The sequence below is a fragment of the Lycorma delicatula genome, chromosome 8 (genome assembly GCF_047948215.1).
Source record: "Lycorma delicatula isolate Av1 chromosome 8, ASM4794821v1, whole genome shotgun sequence".
NCBI classification, from domain to species: domain Eukaryota; kingdom Metazoa; phylum Arthropoda; class Insecta; order Hemiptera; family Fulgoridae; genus Lycorma; species Lycorma delicatula.
This window is the reverse complement of record NC_134462.1, coordinates 47,257,914-47,276,728: the sequence shown is the minus strand read 5'-3', so window position 1 is coordinate 47,276,728 and position 18,815 is coordinate 47,257,914. Positions and strand designations below refer to the sequence as shown.

Below are 18,815 nucleotides of genomic sequence, written 5' to 3'. Positions count from 1 at the left end.
ATTTTTTATTTTGTAGAGAGTATCCAAGGAGTGTGTAATAACACAGCGTTTATAATCTCAAATTTTCATTGTTTAGTTATAGTCTGCTTCCCCTCCACTACATCAATACTGGTCATGACTTACTTTTCCGCATTCAGTATAGTAAATTATACTTGATTTATGTTTGTATTTGTATCATTGTGAGTTTTTTTTTGTTGAAAAAATGATTTATTTTTCTATTTGTTCTTTGTTTTGAAAACAGAGAAGATTGTAGTGATAATGCAGATGAAGCTGCTCTTTTTTTACAGTTTTTACTAGTACACTAAACTGATAGGTTGATAGACATAAGAATACATTACCAGGAAGAAAGTTAAGTGAAAAAAGGTTTTCTGCACTTTATTTGGAAAATCAAAACCATCTTTGAGTTAATGGATATTGAGGATGACCTACTTCCTATGCTAAACTTAAGAACAAATGCTGTGTTTTATAATTATATGAAATGAATTTAACTCACCCCAGTTTAATTTCACTGTGATTTTACAGACGTTCTCATTTTATGGGCAGTCTTCCTCCAATTAGTCCATAAAATCAACAGTTAACCCTATTTGAATTTGAAAATTAAATACAGTAAAATGATACCTTAAATTTAATATAAAGATTTTAATAAATATTGTACCTTTGGTCTGATGTTAATTTTTTAAATAGTTGTTAAAAGTAGCAAAAAAATGAAAAATTACAAATATAAAACCTATGCTCTATGCTCACTTATATATATTTTTAACATCTACAGAGGACAAGCCTTTAATGTATGTCGGAATGAAAAATAAATTAAAGATCTCAGTCAGTTAGGCTGATGAAATATAGATGTATTTATAGCTAGTTAGATCATCTATAGATGATCAGTCTGTTAAGATTAATCTGCTAGATCAGCTTGTTCCATGAATTCAAAGCTAAATTTCAACTGACTTCTTACTATGTTTTTTAAATTCCCTTTATATTCTGCCCGATAATTATGAATTGCATTGATTTTATAGAATTAAAATGGTTATTACATTCATTTCAGATAAAAGAGCAATTATTTTTAAGAGTTTAATCATTTTGAAAAGTATTTTTTAAAAATACAAAATTTCATTTTAAAAAATAAATTAGCTTCAGCTAAATTAAATTTGTATAAAAATCATAATAAATTGATGGAGATTCTTCGTTTCTTTATTTTGTGTAATTTTTAATGTTCTTGTTATAAACATTTTTATGATTAATTTATTACAAAAGTTTCAAGCTAGAGCATAGAAATATGGAATCAAAATTGAGTTCAGATATTTCCTTATTTTAGGTCTTTTACTCATGATATCTATCATCATCATGATCATAATGATCATGATGTCTTTCATATAATTTATCATAAATGTATCATAACGGGTACTATTTATCATTCAAAATTTCTGAAAATATTGATGGGTAGGATTATAAAATGAAAAAAATCTGTCAAAAAAAAAATCCTGTTTAGACACCATATTAAATTTCTTGTATTTATTATCTATTGTGTAAATTTTCATCAGCTATATTTAACTGTATGTTGCCTTGTTTTTTATTTCCGCCTATAGAATACGGTGGAAAGCTATTGAAGTTAGATGATCTGAATTGTTTACGTACATGCTGCTTTTATTATGGTATTGAATAGGCAATCCTAATTCTATCTAAAATTCCAGTTTATAGTTCCTGGCCCATACTATTTTTTTCTATAAGTATCCAACTTTATATATGTATAATTCTGGTTTTGCATCTTAAAAAAATATTTACTATGTTTATTAGGTATGCACTCCAGTTTTTCCAGGAAACAAAAGAAGAAATTGAAGCTAAGAAAGCATTGGCTCGCCAGGAAATTAAAAAAATGCCAGAGGAGGCTCTTGAAATAACTATTGAAGACTATTTCCCTCCAGAACTGGATTTTCCTAAACGACCGCCATGGGATTTCAACATCGGTAGAGATAAACTGATCACTAAAGAACAAAAATATTTTAGAGTATGTATTTATTTATGCATTTAATTTCATGATGTAGTAATTGCGTAGTTTTTAAATGGGTAATTTGATTTCAGTGTAGCATGTGGATGATGCATTATTAAATTTCTATGATGAGTACTGTTTTCCTTTCTTAGCTTCATTCTTTGATTATATGTTGGTGCGTTTCAGAATAACTCCATTGTCAAAACTTATTGTACTGGAGTCTGATACGTTTTCACAATAGAGTTATTCCGAAATGCGTCAACATGTAATAAAAGAATGAAGATAAAAAAGTAAACAGTATTCATTATATTATCTTAAAATAACATTATTAAATTAATTGAAATTATAAAAAAATATTTTTATCAGACTAAGGAATTATCAGACTTGAGTTTTTTTTATAAGGAGCTTATTTTTGAAATTTATTACAACTGTTTCTTAATTTTAGAACTCTGTTATTTATAACAGGCTTTGAGTTTTTAAATATAAAATAAGAAAAAAAATCTTTTTTTTTAATTACAGGAATATGTAAACAACCTCAAAACTACTTTTGACAGAAAAGATTTAAGTTTATTTGAGTTAAATTTGGAGACTTGGAGACAGTTATGGAGGGTTTTGGAAATGTCTGATATTGTATTGATTATTGTCGACATACGTTTTCCAGTAAGTATTTATTATTTTACTTTATTTATTTAATTATAGATAATTTTTGCTTTGTTATTAACTTAAACCAAGCACTTCTCAATTTTGTTTTATTCTGTAGTGGTTCTTTAACCGTAACATATTTGCTACATCCCATATCTTAAGTTATCTTATTAATAAATATTGTAATCTTTGTCATCGCTTTTATCTAATTTTGTTTTTACTCATTTTCTGTTATCCCATTATGACACTGTGTTAATAAATTGTTTACTAATTTATTTTTTTTTGTTCTTAATTTTAACATTTTCTTTGGCTTTACTGTTGTTTCACAAACATATTTATTTCCATGTGAACTTATTGATAATTTCAGTAGTTACAGATTCATACTTAATCATAGCCAGTTATTTTTTTATGAGAATGAAATAATTTTGTAGCAAGTGAAATTTTTCAACCCAGACTCTATGGTTTGAATTCAGAATCATTCAAATTCCTCCATGGAGGTTGGAGGAATGTATATTAATATATTCTATTAATCTTATCTTTTATTGCTAATATAGAAAACATGTCATCAAATTCAAAGTTTATTTGTTCATTAATTTGTTTTGAACCAACCGATTTTTTATTTTTATATATTTGCCAACTTTCCCACACATTTCATATTATAGTCTTCCTATCTTTACGTTTTATACAAAACTAACCAAAGACCATTATTTCAATTTCTTCATTTTACAATATTAGCTCATTATTTTGATTAGTGTCTGTATAATGCAGGATTACTCAGATATGTATTTTTACATAATTGAAGACTCATAAGCCTGTTATTCAATTGAAATGTGTACCAGCAAATTGCCCTATCTGGAAAAATACTTCATTTTCTTGTTCAGGGTTCACTTAACAAAAAAAATTAAACCTCCCTTTTTAGTGAATTTTTTCTTAGGTTTTAATAAAACTTTTATTAGACAGGTAATATCTGAAACATCAGTCATCTGAAATTATCATTCTCATTATGAAGCATATATACAGGGTTCTTCTCTACTTTTGGTAAAGCAATTTTTTTATTAATTACTGAGGATTCCTTCCATTAAAATATTTTAAGCAATGAATATTAAAGTAAATAGAATTTCATCAGAACTTTTTTTTTTAATTTCAAATGTTTATTTTTTCCTCCTTCGTGTGAAAAGCTTTTTTGTAATTAATTTACCAAGAATTTAGTTCAGCAATATATTTTGTGGGATAAAAGTTTACAGCAAACTAGAAACAGTTTTTGTTCAAAAAATATTTCTGGACTAAAGATCCCCTTCAGTGTGAATTTATATACATAGGAAGGTCAGATTCATAATGTATTTAATGTTCCTATATAGTGTATATTTAAATTATAATTATTTATTTACTCCAGAAACAATATGCTGGCGATACAGTTTATTGATATTATATGATTTTTGTAAGATATGAAAAATGTCAAGCCCAGCTGGGTTTTAAAGTGAGAAGCTATCTTGCATAATAGCTTTCTTGACGTCCTTAATGAACACATTAGAAATTTAAGGATTTGCTGTTCACACTGAGGAATTACTGTTAATGATTAATGAGTTAATAGTGAATATTAATGTATTCTGTTAAATATTGAGAAAATTAAAATCATGCTGTTGAAAATATGTTAACTCTTTTTTTTTTAAATCGATTTGTATATATTTTTTTATAATTAATTTTTTAAAATTAACTTCACCTTGTGTCATTTATATTGCAGGTATTAATGTTTCCACCTTCATTATACAGATATGTGGTTGGTGAGCTGAAGAAAGACATGATATTGGTATTAAATAAAATCGATTTAGCCCCTGCACCTTTAGTTGTTGCTTGGCATGATTATTTCACAAAACATTTTCCATCTCTTCATATTGTTATGTTTACCTCTTTTCCTGGTTATAATGTTGTTGGAAAAATGCAAGATAAATCTGGTTGGTTTTCCATTTATTTTCTTAGAACCTTTATTTAAACTTAATTATTTAATTTAGTTAACTTAAATATTAAATAGATATATAAATGTGTATTTTATCATGTTGTATATGTGTAAATAGATATTCCAAAGATCTTATTTTAGACAAAAATACCTGTAGTTAATTTTATTAATCATGGCCCGTTGGTATTGATGTATAATTTATTTATATAATAGTTTCCACTTACAAACAATCTTTAGTAGTATGTTTGAGTACTTTTGGATTAAAAATCCTTCCTCAGGAATATTGATGTGATAATTATAATTATTTACTTCACATGTTATTAATTATACTAACTTGAATTTTAAAAACAAAAATTATAAATATAACAATTGATTGTCAAAAGGTAAAATAATGAAAATGTTATCCTTCATGTCAATTTTATATTTATAATTTTTGTTTTTAAAATTCAACTTAGTATAATTAATGATATGTGAAGTAAATTATTGTAATTATAACACTTCAGTGTTCCTGAGAATGGATTACTAATCTGAAAGTGCTCGAACAAACTATTAAAGATTGTTGGTAAGTAGAAACTATTATATAAATTAATACCTCTAGTTGCATTATAGTTTCTTTTCTTTCTTTGATAGTAATCTTGAAGTTTGTTTTTGGGTGATTAATGAAAAATTAGAAAAAAATGTTGTGCTAATTTTTATGAAGTATTAAATTCTCCTATTCAATAGAAGCAATAGTATTCTGCATTGTTTCTTAACAAATTGAGCCTAGCTATTGTGATAACTTGATGTGACAACCATGTCGACGGGCATCCAGCAAGAGTTCTCTGTGTAGCATATACGTTTTTTTAATATGCTGGTAGTTTTCTTAGTTTTCAACACATGTCAGTTAACATTAATTCCTTCTTTAGAGAGAAAATTAACATTTATAACGATGTGTTTTAAATTATTCTTTAAATTCTTTATGATGTGTAACTATATGCTTAGTATTAATGCAAAACTGTGAAAGAATGTGTAAACATTAAAATGAGATGATAATACAGGTTTGTTCATGTAGGTCATTGTGCTGTAGGAGCACTTCAGTTTATATACTACATGGACATTGTGGTTATTTGGTTTTTGTATGTATTGATTTATTTTTTTGTTCTGAAGACTGCATTATTTAGTTAACTTTTTTTAATTTGTGTGCTATTTTCTTAAGTCTTGTGTTTATATATATTAGTATGATGCAATTTTTATTTTTATTTTTATTTGTCTTGTGTAGGAGTGAGTGAATGAATGTGCTAGATATGTTTTAGTATTGAGTACTGTGTGATGGTTAGGTGATGTGGGTATTTTGACCCTACATCTGACATCATGTATATAAAATTAGTTTGAATGATTTGAAATGTTGTGTCGCTTACAAGTGGTTTTCTGCATATATAAAAAGTGCATTTGTTGGTTGCTTTTTATGATGGTGGGATCAAGAAAATTATTTCTTATTGTGTACATAATTCAGCTGTAAAGTTTTATTTGTGTTGTGCTTGTTTAATGAAAGTGAATAACTTCAACTTTGCTGCCCAAAAGAAATTGGAAAAATTCATCAGAGCGGAATAAATTCACTTATATTGTTTACTTCAAACAATTGAAAAAAATTTAAAAACTATTCGTCTTTAATAAAATATCAAATTTTTTATCACATCTTTCTAAAATTCTTACCCTGCATTAAAAAAATTTGTTAAATTAAAAAAAAAACGTATAAACCTTTTTTTTTTTAGGGTTGCAACATCGAAAGAGAAAGGGTAGACTGAGAATGGCAGCTGAAGGAGCACAAAAATTGTTAGAAGCATGCAGAGACATTGTGAAAGATGAAGGTAGAATATTGCATTTTTATAACATTTGTTTTTCTATTCCATGCATCTATTTTTTCTTTAAATCTTGAATTTCAAACATTACTCTTTATTTAAACAATTAGTGGATTATTTAAATTATTCTTGGCTTTTAGATAGTCAGATAATCATTAGATTTTGCAAGATTGTCATTACATATGTTGATCAACACGAAGCCATTTCTGAGCTCTGATCACCCATTCTGTGCCACGATGGTGCGCCAGACCCCTGATATTTTTGCCAGCGCCCACCGACAGCATGACCTAGGCCACCCCAGCTAGGAAGGCATGCCGCCCCCCACTATTGCGCTTGCATTTAACATCGGCGTTTCCTGTGCCATCATTCCTCCGGTAAAAACAGTGTGGTAATCTGGACAACAACATCCTGTAGTTAATTTAATGCTTGATGAGATATTGTTAGAGATGAAGGTAGGTTAATATTGTTTTTTTATAATATTTTTTTCATTCCTATACATATAATTTTTCTTTAACTTTAAATTTTTAAATATTATTCTACTCTAAACAACACTTTTAATGATTGTTCTTTGTTTTCGAATATATGGTGATTTTATTTATTTGTTATATTTTTGGTGGTTACTCGATAGTCACTAGATTTTCTATGTTTTCAGAATAATGATTGATCAACAGAAAGTCATTTCTGAGTTAGGTACATGTTTATAGAATGTTTATATAGAACTACATGTAAAAATGAGGGAAATATCAACTTTTGTTAAAGATTACCTTTAATAAAGTTGAAATTTACTGTACATCTGCTGAAGAAATTAATTTTGAATTCTGTGCAATTCAATGCCCTAGTCCAAAATTTGTATTGATTGTAATTTGTAGATAAAATTTTGGTTCTTCTGAAACCTTTTTGTGTAAAATATTGGAAATGTTTTTTTTTAAATTCATAATAAATATGTCATAGTGTGTAGCAGTTTTATTGTTAATTTTCTAGACAATTTTAGTTTTGTTATGAATGAATGAACTTTGTGTTAGCAGGTCCAAATATTTCAGTTTCGCAGCTAACTAGAATTACAAGGACTTCAGCCACCTGTTAAGACAATATATTTATAAATTTACCCAAAGATAATTTTTTTATCTTTTTTTGCAGATTATAGCTTTTTAGATCACATTTGTCAGATTGCAGTAGTATTATTTATTAATTAAACATACAACAAGAAAATGGTTATTTGTATCCTTTAAAAGGGTGATCAGTAAAAATTTATTAGAAATTTCAGAACATTGTTGTTCGAAGAAAATTGAGAAAATAATAAAATTAGCTCTGATGAAAAGTTGTAGCAATTTTCTTAATGTTTTGCAAAAGGCCTTCTTTTTAGTTTGCCCTATAGTAAATCCATGTGTTTTCTTAATATGTTTGAACCTTTTATTTTTTTACTACATACACATATATATATATATATATATATATATATATACATATATATATATATATATATGTATACACCACACTCCACGAACAGTCAGTTTTTTACTATTATAAACTTATCTTTATTATTTTGAACATTAAGATGTTTGTCTTTTTTTCAGTTGATTTAACATCATGGCAAACAAAAATAAAAGAAGAAATGGAACTAGATCCTGAAGATGATGATGTGATTATTGGAGATAAAATTCTGGTAATTCTGATTTTCCTTAAAAAATTATGTTTTAAAGTAATATGAATAAATACATATGTGTATATTACTTATTTAATCGTATAGTACTCATATAATTTCCTTGAGTATATAGGTTTGTTCAATTAATTTATAAAGGTGTAAATTTATTGGTATTAAGTTGGGAAATTATTATTTGCTGAAGCCTAGTTGACTGGGATTATATAGTATTACAAGATATCAAAGCTTATATGTTATTGTCTTATTGTCAGACAATTCACGTTAAATATTTTCTATACTTATTAGAACAGTTGTTTCATAAGCCAGTTCGGATAATTTGAATCAACCTGTTATAAATAATAAAAATAAGTGCTCCAACATTGTACATATGAGAAACCAATATTGTTACTGCATTTGCTCATACTGTGTTTAACTTTTTACATACTGCTTTCTATACTCACTGCTTTACTTCCAACTTTGAATTCTTAGAGAATTTGGTATGAAAGTAAATGAAGTAGCCACAAAATTATAAGATTGTAATTAAAATAATCGTTCAGTTGTAACAAATACAACAAATTCTTGCTCAGTTCTGTGCAAGAAGACCAAATTATCATTATTTTATTTTTTTTTCCTTTTGAAAAGTTTTAATTCGCTCACCACTGTGGCTCATGGCATAAGCATTTATGAAAAATACACACTACAGGTCAGCATAATTCTTAGATAAAATACATGTATCCAGTCATTATGATCTTTAAAGTAGGTAATGCTACCTGGTATGCCAAAAAAAATATTGCTAATATTAGTTACTGCAGATAAAGAAATGTTACCGTTCCAAAAATGAACCAGGTTTTTAACTTGCCCTGCTCAAATATTTTCAACCTCAAATTGATCATAACTCAAGAATGACTTAACCAATCTTCATCAAATTTTCATATGCATAGCTACAGGTGCACTACTAGAGAATATCTAAATTTCATTAAAATTGATGTAGTAGTTTTGTAAATTTTTGAGCCACAAAAGTTTTTTTTAAGGAAACCACAATTTAAGACAATAATAGTTTAGTACTTCTCATACCCAAAAACAGAAAGAAAATTCATTTTCACCTCACACTTGTACTCTCACCATGCAACCAAAAGTAATACCTTACTTTTCTTCGAAAAGCTTGTAAAAACAAGGAGAAGTATTTGAATGAAGTACAAAGTATAATACCAGTACGATCAAAGAAAATAAAAACTAAAAGTCTCATATAACATATTGCTTAAATCAATAAAGTAAAATACTTAATATTTTTTAACACAATCAGTTCTGCTATCAAGAGCATCTATATAGTAAATGTTTTTCTTTATATCCTTGTAGTTTATTTTTAACAGATTTTGTTAATATATTTCTATCTATAGAGGAGGAAATTAACCTTTACCATCTTTGTTATATATCTATATTTGATATAGACATTGATTGTTATTTTGTTCTGAAATATAGATACATTTGCATAAACAATTTGTAAATGGTGGCTGCTTTTTATGTATATACATATATTTGGTGTTAACTATCTTAGTATATTATTAATTTATTGACAGTGGTATAAAAATTTATATTTTAAAACCTTTGGAGGTTATAGAGACTGCTAAATTTTCTTGCTATAGTTTAAATATTTGGTAGATGGAACAAATTTTTGAAACAATAAATTCAAAATCACCCAAAAATGTAAAATGGTATGATGTAGTAGTTTTGTATGATAAATATTATCCTTAATAATGAAATGCAGATTGTTACCTGTTTAGTCAAAGAATACAAATGGCTAAAAAAATAATTTTACATTTAATGTTGATGGATCTTCTTAAAAGTTGTTTAATATGTAGAGATACAATCATTCCAAAAAAAAATTAGAGAATATTTGATGAATATTGCAAGACCACTACTATTAATAGTTCAACTGAATATTACTCATTAACACGAAGGCTGGTGTGAACCACCCATCAGCATAAAATCATCTTCTAAAAATAGACAGTGTTGATAGAGAATCTGGTGACATATTTAACCATAAACTAGTACCTGTATTTTCTACTGAAAAGAAAACATCCAACTAGGAATTGTAGTCTGTTTGAAAAACTAAAAAAAAATTAAAGCAGGTACCTCCTCCTCAGAAATGTCATCTTATATCTTGAAAGTGTTTTACTGACCATCCCATAGGAAAAAGCTGGCAAAGTGTTACTTGAATTTCCTAGCTTTGTCCTTGACTCAATTTTTACTTTAATATGGTTTTTAAATATTAATTACTTAATTAAGGAGTATTTAGATTAAAGTTGTGAAAAGGATCAAAAATGTTTAGTAAAAAATTTATGTTTCATTTTACCCCTTGATCAAATTAATATTTACCTCTGGTTACTGTGGCTAAATATGATTATTATCAAAGTTTATTAAACAGGCTTCTACTGGAAGAATATATGTTATAATAGGTGAAATATAAATGTGTTTTATATATATATATATAAAACCAAAGATGAAAAAAGTATGCACGTCTGATTTTGAAAACCGTAAGAATTGAGGTACTTTTTTCAGTTTGTATTTATTAAACCCATTGTCCAGTTTTATGAGTATAATTTGATTTTACTGTTTCTCGGTCTTATTAAAATGAGATATTTCCAGTAATTATACATTAAGGTTTAATTTTTTTAATAACGTGTAATATGGACAAACCATTGCATTGTGCTTCTCAGACAAACATTGCTAATCATAATTTATAAAGAAATAGATTTTTTGAAAATAATTTATTATTTTCTTTCACTTATTACTGTTAGAACTTATTAGAATCCTGGTGTGCGTGTGGGCACTCGCGTGCTTGAGTGTGTATACAAGGTATGTAAATAAAGTATAAAGTAATGAGACTAGGGTTTATTGGCAGCCAAAGTGGCAACACTGTAAAGTTACTCGTAAACATATGGTTGTTAAATGAACAGCTGATTTATATTAGGTATTAATATTTTTAATCTGTTATTGCCACGTGAGATGTAAACAATTTAAAATTGAAAAGGGCATATGGAGATGATGCTCTTTCATGAGTCCAAGTTTTTATGTGGTTGAAAGCATTTTCAGATGGCCGGGAATCAGTTGCCAATGATCCATGCTCTGGAAGACTGTTAACATCAAAACGTGACGACAATGTTGAGCGAATCAGAGACTTGATATGGTGCGACCAGTGATTAAAGTGATTGCAGAACAATTGAATTTGAACCATACACAGTCCATTGAATTTTGACAAACGAATTGGACATGAAAAAAGTTTGTGCAAAATTGTTCCGAAAAGCTCACTGTTGTACAGAAAAACAACAGAGTGGAAGTGTTGTTTATGATCTAGGGCAAATAGAAACTGATCCTAATTTTCTAAAAAATGTTATTACTGGCTATGAATCTTGGATATTTGAGTATGCCAGAGCAACTTCAAACTCTTGAGAGTGGCACACTTCAAACTCACCACATCCCAAAAAAGCAAAAATAGCAAATCAAAAATTAAAACCATGCCAATTTGTTTCTTCGATAGTAATGGCATTGTCTATAGTATGTTCATTGCCTACAAGACAGACTGTAAATCAATATGTTTACTGAGAAATTCTTGAAAGATTGCAGAAAAGAGTTGCCCAGGTGAGACCAGCCATCAAAGACAATTGGATGCTGCATCATGACAGTGCATCTTGTCACAGTGCACTCTCATTTAATGAGTTTTTAACAAAGAAAACCATTTCTGTAGTTCCTCAACCACCTTATTCACCTGGCTTGAGGCCCTGTGACTTTTTCCTGTTCCCAACTTTAAAAAAACACCTCAAAGGACACCATTTTGGAATAATAGAAAACATTAAAAAAAGATGTAATCAACCATCTGAAGGATATTCTGGTTTCTGATTGAGTGTAATCCTACTTATTTATTGTTCTGTACTTAGGTTGATCAAGTTCTTTAAATTATTATACTAGTACAGAGGAATATAATTCTTAAAAGAATTGACTTTAAAAAAAAAATATTTATATATATAAATTTTTTTTAACATTATTAAGTTACTTAGTAAGTGCATAATACTTTAGTGTTATTTTATTCACCGATATTATTGTTTTTTTTTTTTTTTTTTTTCTAGAATAAACATGTAGATACAGGTTATGAAGTTCATGAAAAATACAAAGGTGGAATGTTAACTATTGGGTGTGTTGGACAACCTAATGTTGGCAAATCATCTCTAATGAATGCTGTCATGGGTAAAAAGGTATTTGTTCATTATATTTCTTGTTATATTTTGTTGTCGTATAATGTGATTCAGATACAGATATAAGTAATATGTCTAATGCTGTATGAATGTTTTCATGAAATGCTTGTACCCTCTACATAGTGAATGTTTTTCTTTGTATCCTTGTAGTTTATTCTCAACAGATTTCATGTAATATATTTACTTCTGTAGACGAGGAAATTAACCTTCATAATCTTACTGAAGTATTCTGTTGCGATACAATTATCTGCAATATAAATTTGACTGATTGATTCTTGTGGTTCACAACGAAGTAATCAATTACTGAGATTTGTCCTGCAGCAGACCAGATGTATTTGTGAATCCTCTTATGTGTAAAATATGTATTCATTACTCTCATGTTGTTAAAACTTGAAAAATCCCTTAGGAGTCTTCCATTATAATTCACATCACCTTTCCCATTACATCCAGTAATTCCCTCTAGGGGCACCTTCCCAACATGTACATTCAGATCAGCTCCCATAATTATATAATCATTCGTATTACATCTATCAATAATCTCTTGTACCTTCTCATAGAATTCTATAATTTCTTCTTGCTTTTCTTTTTCTGGTGCATATACACAAATGAGACACACGTACCGTCTTTTTATTTTATATTGCAGTGTCATGATCCTTTTATTTATCCATTGGTATGAATGTATTTGGTTTTCCATTTCCTATTCACCATAATAGCCACTCCTGCTTTTTCATTTTACATTCTGTGGTACACTACTATATATGAATGTGTACTTCTCATAATCATAGCTTCCCTTCATTTTCTTTATTTCTATTGTAAGGGCATGTCAATATTTCTTACCTGTAAAACCTTCTCTAACAGATGCACTGTATTGTTTTTCCATCTTACATTCCATGTAAGAACACAGTTAAACCAAAATTTCAAATATTATTTTTTCTTTTAATCTTTTATTTGTTGACGTGTCCTGTTATTTATCATTAAATCCGGTCCATCTGAGACTTGTGATTGTTTGCCAGTAAATAGATTTTATTCAGTAGCGGTACAAACGCTGCACAAAGTAAGACCAGTGATGAGGGTGCCATATTAAGAGAATTTGGACGTGCTCTGGGTTTTCTTTGGAGACCCACCTCCTAGGCTCTTCCCTCCTCCCCTCCTGTTGTTTGACTCCTCTTCCACCTTTGGGCTTGTTAACCATTTCTTTCTCTTTGTCTCAGTTGATCCGTGGGTGCTTATTTGGTTTTCATCTTATTCGAACATCTCCTGCATATCTACAGGATCATTCCCTATCAGCCATTGACACGCCGTGTTGGGGTTAAGGCCCCCCCATCCTAGTGTCTAATGCAAGATTATACCCAGCCCCTACTCAATTCAGAGCTGAACCCTCACGTAAGCTAACCAGGCACAGTTAGCTTACGATCAAAAATTGTCTATTATGGAAGTAATAAACCAAGTTTGGGATGCATAATTTCTGTGTCTGGATAGTCTGATGTGGGTAGCAAAATAGAAAAATTTAATTACCATAATATAATGGAGTCATAAAAAGAATTAAAAAAAATAAAGATACAGTTGTAAAATTTTATAAAACAGCTTCTATTCTAGTATTTACATATGGATCAGGGACATGGTGCATTACCAAACAGATGGATAAACATATACAGGTGGCAGAAATGCGGTTTTTAAGGAGTATTGCTGGATTTTGTTTAAACGACAGGAAAGGAAATAGTAAAATAAGAAGTGAGTTGAATATATTTGAATTAAATGGAAGGATTAAAGCACTAAGAGAGAATTGGAAGACACTTGTCAGTAGAATGCGGACTGAAAGGTTACCTAAACTATTCTACAATTCTATACCCACGGAAGAAGTGTGGGTCAACCTAGGAAATGTTGACCCTCACTTCGAAATGTCACCTTCGGGATATTGATTGATTTGTGATTGTCGTAACAGGATTAATACCCAATATGTGAAGAAGGAGAAGATTCTTATGGTTTTTTTTTTCATTTAGAAACCTATATGTGTAGCGTGTGACTCTAGTTAACATTTAATTTCTCCAATTTATTCTGATTAGAGATATAACACTGTTGATCATCTACTTCCTTTTCTCTTTATCCTTTATTATATCTTTTCTTAGATTAGTGTCATAAGAATTGGATCATCCTCCATCTTGGGTTGATCTTTGGTACCATGATGTGGCTGCTAACAGCCTAAATTCTAGCTGTTAGAGCAGCCAAATCTTCAATAGTGATCAGAAGAGTGGTGAATCTCTTCGATGCTAACAAAATTGATCAAGAACTCTTGTTTCTTATGTGGAATTGTGCAAAGCCAGAGTAGTCACTGGGATGTCCATTGGTCTCATATTCTTCATAAAATCTAATCCAATTATATTTCCTGATTCTCTGATCAAGATTTGTTATTAATCACAACTGATGACATTAAAATATAACTGTTCCAGCTTAGCCTTAGAATATTTTAGCTTTCCAGATAGATAGAACTTAGAAGTTAGATAGATAGATTTTTCTTTATAAATATTAATTCACCACACAGTGAATAAAATCTGTTTAATAATAATTTGGTGAAATAAAACGCTGTTTATAATCTTTAATTGTGACTTCAATTTTATTTTTATTTTTCTAGGTTGTTAGTGTTTCACATACACCGGGACATACTAAACATTTCCAGACCATTTTCTTGACACCAAATGTTCGATTATGTGACTGTCCTGGTCTGGTTTTTCCATCCAAAGTACCAAGGGCGCTTCAGGTAATACAGTTTCTAGATTTTTTATTTATTATAAAGATTGAATCATAAGTGTGTAATAATAGTAAGTAAGAAAAAACGAATATTAATTTATAGAATGTACTTGAAATGTGAATGATAAAAGTTGCATGCTTGTTTAAGTGTATTTGTGTAATAAACATTAGTTGCAGCAGGTAAATACAAGTCATGTGATGTTTGTAAGATTGAATATATATATTTAAAATATTTTTAGAGTTTATTTTATAATAAGAAGTTTTCAAATTTACTCATATTTACAGAAAATTTGTAATTTTCTTTTGGATCTAGATAGAAAAATAGAAATTACCAATAGGATCTTATAATAATAAAACCTATCATTCTTAATTATTATTGGTATTATTTAATTATTTTCTAGACAAAATTATTTCACTACTAAGTTAAATAATTACTTATTAGCCTTCTTCTGCTTGTGTGTCAGGATAACTTTGACAAACTTATTTTTCTGTTATATTCTAGCGTGGAACTTTTCCAACATGATGTTGCTTAGCAGAATATGACAGTAAGTGGTTCATTACATGCTGCCCTCTTTTTGAAAAATGATTGTACCTTTTAGAGCATATTCAGAGATACAAAAAAAAACTTTTTTTTTTTAGAATAATTTTTAGATTGATTATCATAGTTATGTGACAGTTGTGAAATTCAACCTGATTTGTGTATGTTGTCTTTTAACAGGTTATCATGGGTAGTTATCCAGTAGCTCAAGTACGAGAACCTTTTTCAGTAGTGATGTATGTTGTTGAAAGAATGGATCTTGTCTCATTACTCAGAGTACAACATCCTGATGGCGATGATACTTGGTCTGCTATGGATGTCTGTGATGGTAAGATTTACAGAAGAATGGCTCTGCTGTTAAAATCAGTAATTGCTTGAAAAAAAAAATGTGTAGGTATACCTGCATTAATTTTATTTTTTGATGTCTAGGAAAGTTTTCAGTTATTTCAGTTAAAAAAAAAATATATATATATAAACATTTTATTTTTAAAAGAAACTAGCTAAAGCATAAAAATAAACCTGGTACACCTGCAGTAAAAAATGTTTATTCATAAATGCAAATATGACACTTCAATACAGTTATAAAACTGAAACCACATATGTAGCAGAAACACTCTTCTTCCTGAATGAACAATCAAAGATAGACAGACTCCAGAAAATTGAAAGAAGAATTGGAAGAACCTGCATCAACGAAAAGTGCCAGAAAGACGAGCAGTGGTAGATTGTGCCCAACAGAATAGTGTATAAAGAGTTAAAAGCCATCACTGATACCATGCGTAAGAGGATATTAGGATTCTTTAGACATATCTTGAGGATGCAAGATTTGAGACTTCTGAAAAAGCTGGTACAGTATAGTATCAACTTGAAAAACACCAAGACAGGGTGCAAATGGATATGATAAATAAGAGAGGATGTGAAGGAAATTGACCTTATACCAGAAAACACCACAGAAAAGGTAAATTAAACAAAAAAAAAAACAAAGATAAAAACACTCGCTTCACATCATAAGAAAGAAACTCATAAAATGACCATTTTCAACATCAGAAAGGGCACGTAGATTGGAGTATATGAAAAGTGCTGGAAGGACTGCAAGGCCTAAACACTTTTTCAAAGAGACTTGGAGGCTAGTGGTGTTATCATTGACACGTCAGTGTGCTTCCAGCTGTTTCAGTGTAAGCTGCGTGCTATAGTCTGTTAGCTTGTTATAACCTAAAAATATGAGCTCTACAATAGAAAAGTCCGTGAAATGCGAGTTGCATGCTGTCATAAGATTTCTTTGAGCACAAAATGTTTAGGCAGCAGACATCCATCATCAGTTGTATACTGTGTATGGTGTAAACGTTATGAGTGATGATACATTGCAGCAATGGGTCCGATATTTTTAAAAATGGAAGGACAAACATCCATGAAGAAGAGAAGAATGGTAGGCCTTCTGTTGTGAATGATGATCTTGTCAGTGAAATGGACGAAAAAGTGCATGAAAATCAAAGATTTACCATCTCTGAACAATTTTTACAAATTTTTTGTATACAGTTTTGTATGAGATTGTCACCGATAAATTAAGCTAACAGAAATTCTGTGCTCGGTAGGTTCCAAAAATGCCCACAGAAATCCATCGAACCAAATGTATGGGCTCTGCCTTATACTTCCTTTCACACTACAATGCAGAAGGAGAAAGTTTTTTGAAGAGAATTGTTACTGGAGATGAAACTTTGATGGCCTATGTGAACGCTGAAACAAAACAACAGTCAATGGCCTGTGGGCCATACCAGCTATGCAAGCCAAAGAAAGCCCACTAAACGTTGTCTGCGAGGAAGGTTATGGTTATGGTTTTTTGGCATGCCAATGAAGTTCTTCTAATAAATTTTATGGAACATACAATAAGTACTTGAGCAGTCTACTGTGAAACTTTGAAGAAACAGGTGAGCCATTCAGAACAAATGGGTATGCTGTCATCTGGTTTTGTTTTTTTTCATGACTATGCTTGTCCTCACAGTGCTCAAAGAACTCAAGAACTTCTGAATCAATTTCAATGGGATATTTTCTATCATTCCCATACAGTTCAGAATTGGTGCCGAGTAATTTTTGTTTCTGCTTCACTCTCATGAAGAAATGATTTGCATTACAGCACTTTGATAACAACAATGAACTTCAAAATGTTGTGAAAGGCTGGCTAGGTATCCAATTGGCTGAATTTTATGAAGAAGGTATTTGTAAATTTGTGAAACGTTATGACAAATGCTTGAATTTAAATGGCAAATGTGTTGAAAAATAATTAGAAGATGTAGTTTTAAATTTTAAATAATATATTTTTATCTATTTAGGGTTTTATTATTTATAGTCAAATGGAGATTACTTTCCAAACTGCTCTCACATTTTGGAAATAATAAAAGAAATAAAAAACTAAACTCTTTTCAGTAGAAATAAGAGATATTATTAAAAAAGATGATAATTTTAAGAAATGAACAGAAAATAATGCAATTTGTAAAAAAAAGGAGACAAAATTAATTGTATTACTTTAATATATAAAAATGAATACTGAGTGATTATTTGAAAGGTTACCACATTTTATTATTCAACAGCTATTAGTCCTATCATATTTTTGTTTGCAGGCATGTACACTATTCTCAAGCGGGAACCTTTTTAAAATTATTTTCAAAGGGGTGGAACCCACCCTCTCTTTGCTACACCTACCCCAACTCAGGGGGTTAACTCAGTAAAGATAATGAATGAGATTAAAGACACTGAGTGTATTAAAATTTATAAATAAAGGAGAAGAAAACCGCATGGGTATTGCTATTCCCATTTCAGGTGCCTCATCAGGTGGCTGATAGGGGAACGCTCCCCAGATATGGCGGTTATCAAGGAAATAAAATTCTCAGGGCAGACCTAAAATGGCAAGGACACATCTGCTCTCCATGTTAGTGGCAGTGATCCAACAGCATCTGTACTCCCATGTTAGGAGTGGTTACAACATTCTCTTCTGAGGCTAACAACTTCAGTTTACAGATCTGATAATTTGGATCCCCAAAACTAAACTTTCAATAATTAAGCACGATGTCAGAAAAAAACCTGAAAGGATAACTACTCTAGTGGTAACCAGAAATTTTGGAAAGCCACTATTGCTGAAAAGAGCAGTATGGGGCAAGGTTCTGGAGAGCCCCAATCACCCATGCATGAAGGAATTGGAGCCTTCTGGAATCTCTGCACTTAAACTTTGCCCTA

General features: G+C 29.7%; 1 protein-coding gene across 1 annotated transcript in view; it reads left to right on the top strand.

The window, feature by feature from the left end:
* Positions 1-18,815, top strand: part of Ns4 (Nucleostemin 4) — a 41,327-nt gene that overhangs the window by 14,147 nt on the left and 8,365 nt on the right. The window contains exons 3-10 of the mRNA XM_075372554.1: positions 1,792-2,002; positions 2,504-2,644; positions 4,368-4,578; positions 6,332-6,427; positions 7,993-8,081; positions 12,182-12,307; positions 14,937-15,062; positions 15,771-15,918. Of these exons, the coding sequence (XP_075228669.1) occupies positions 1,792-2,002; positions 2,504-2,644; positions 4,368-4,578; positions 6,332-6,427; positions 7,993-8,081; positions 12,182-12,307; positions 14,937-15,062; positions 15,771-15,918 (1,148 nt within the window). The remainder of the gene's footprint in view (positions 1-1,791; positions 2,003-2,503; positions 2,645-4,367; positions 4,579-6,331; positions 6,428-7,992; positions 8,082-12,181; positions 12,308-14,936; positions 15,063-15,770; positions 15,919-18,815) is intronic.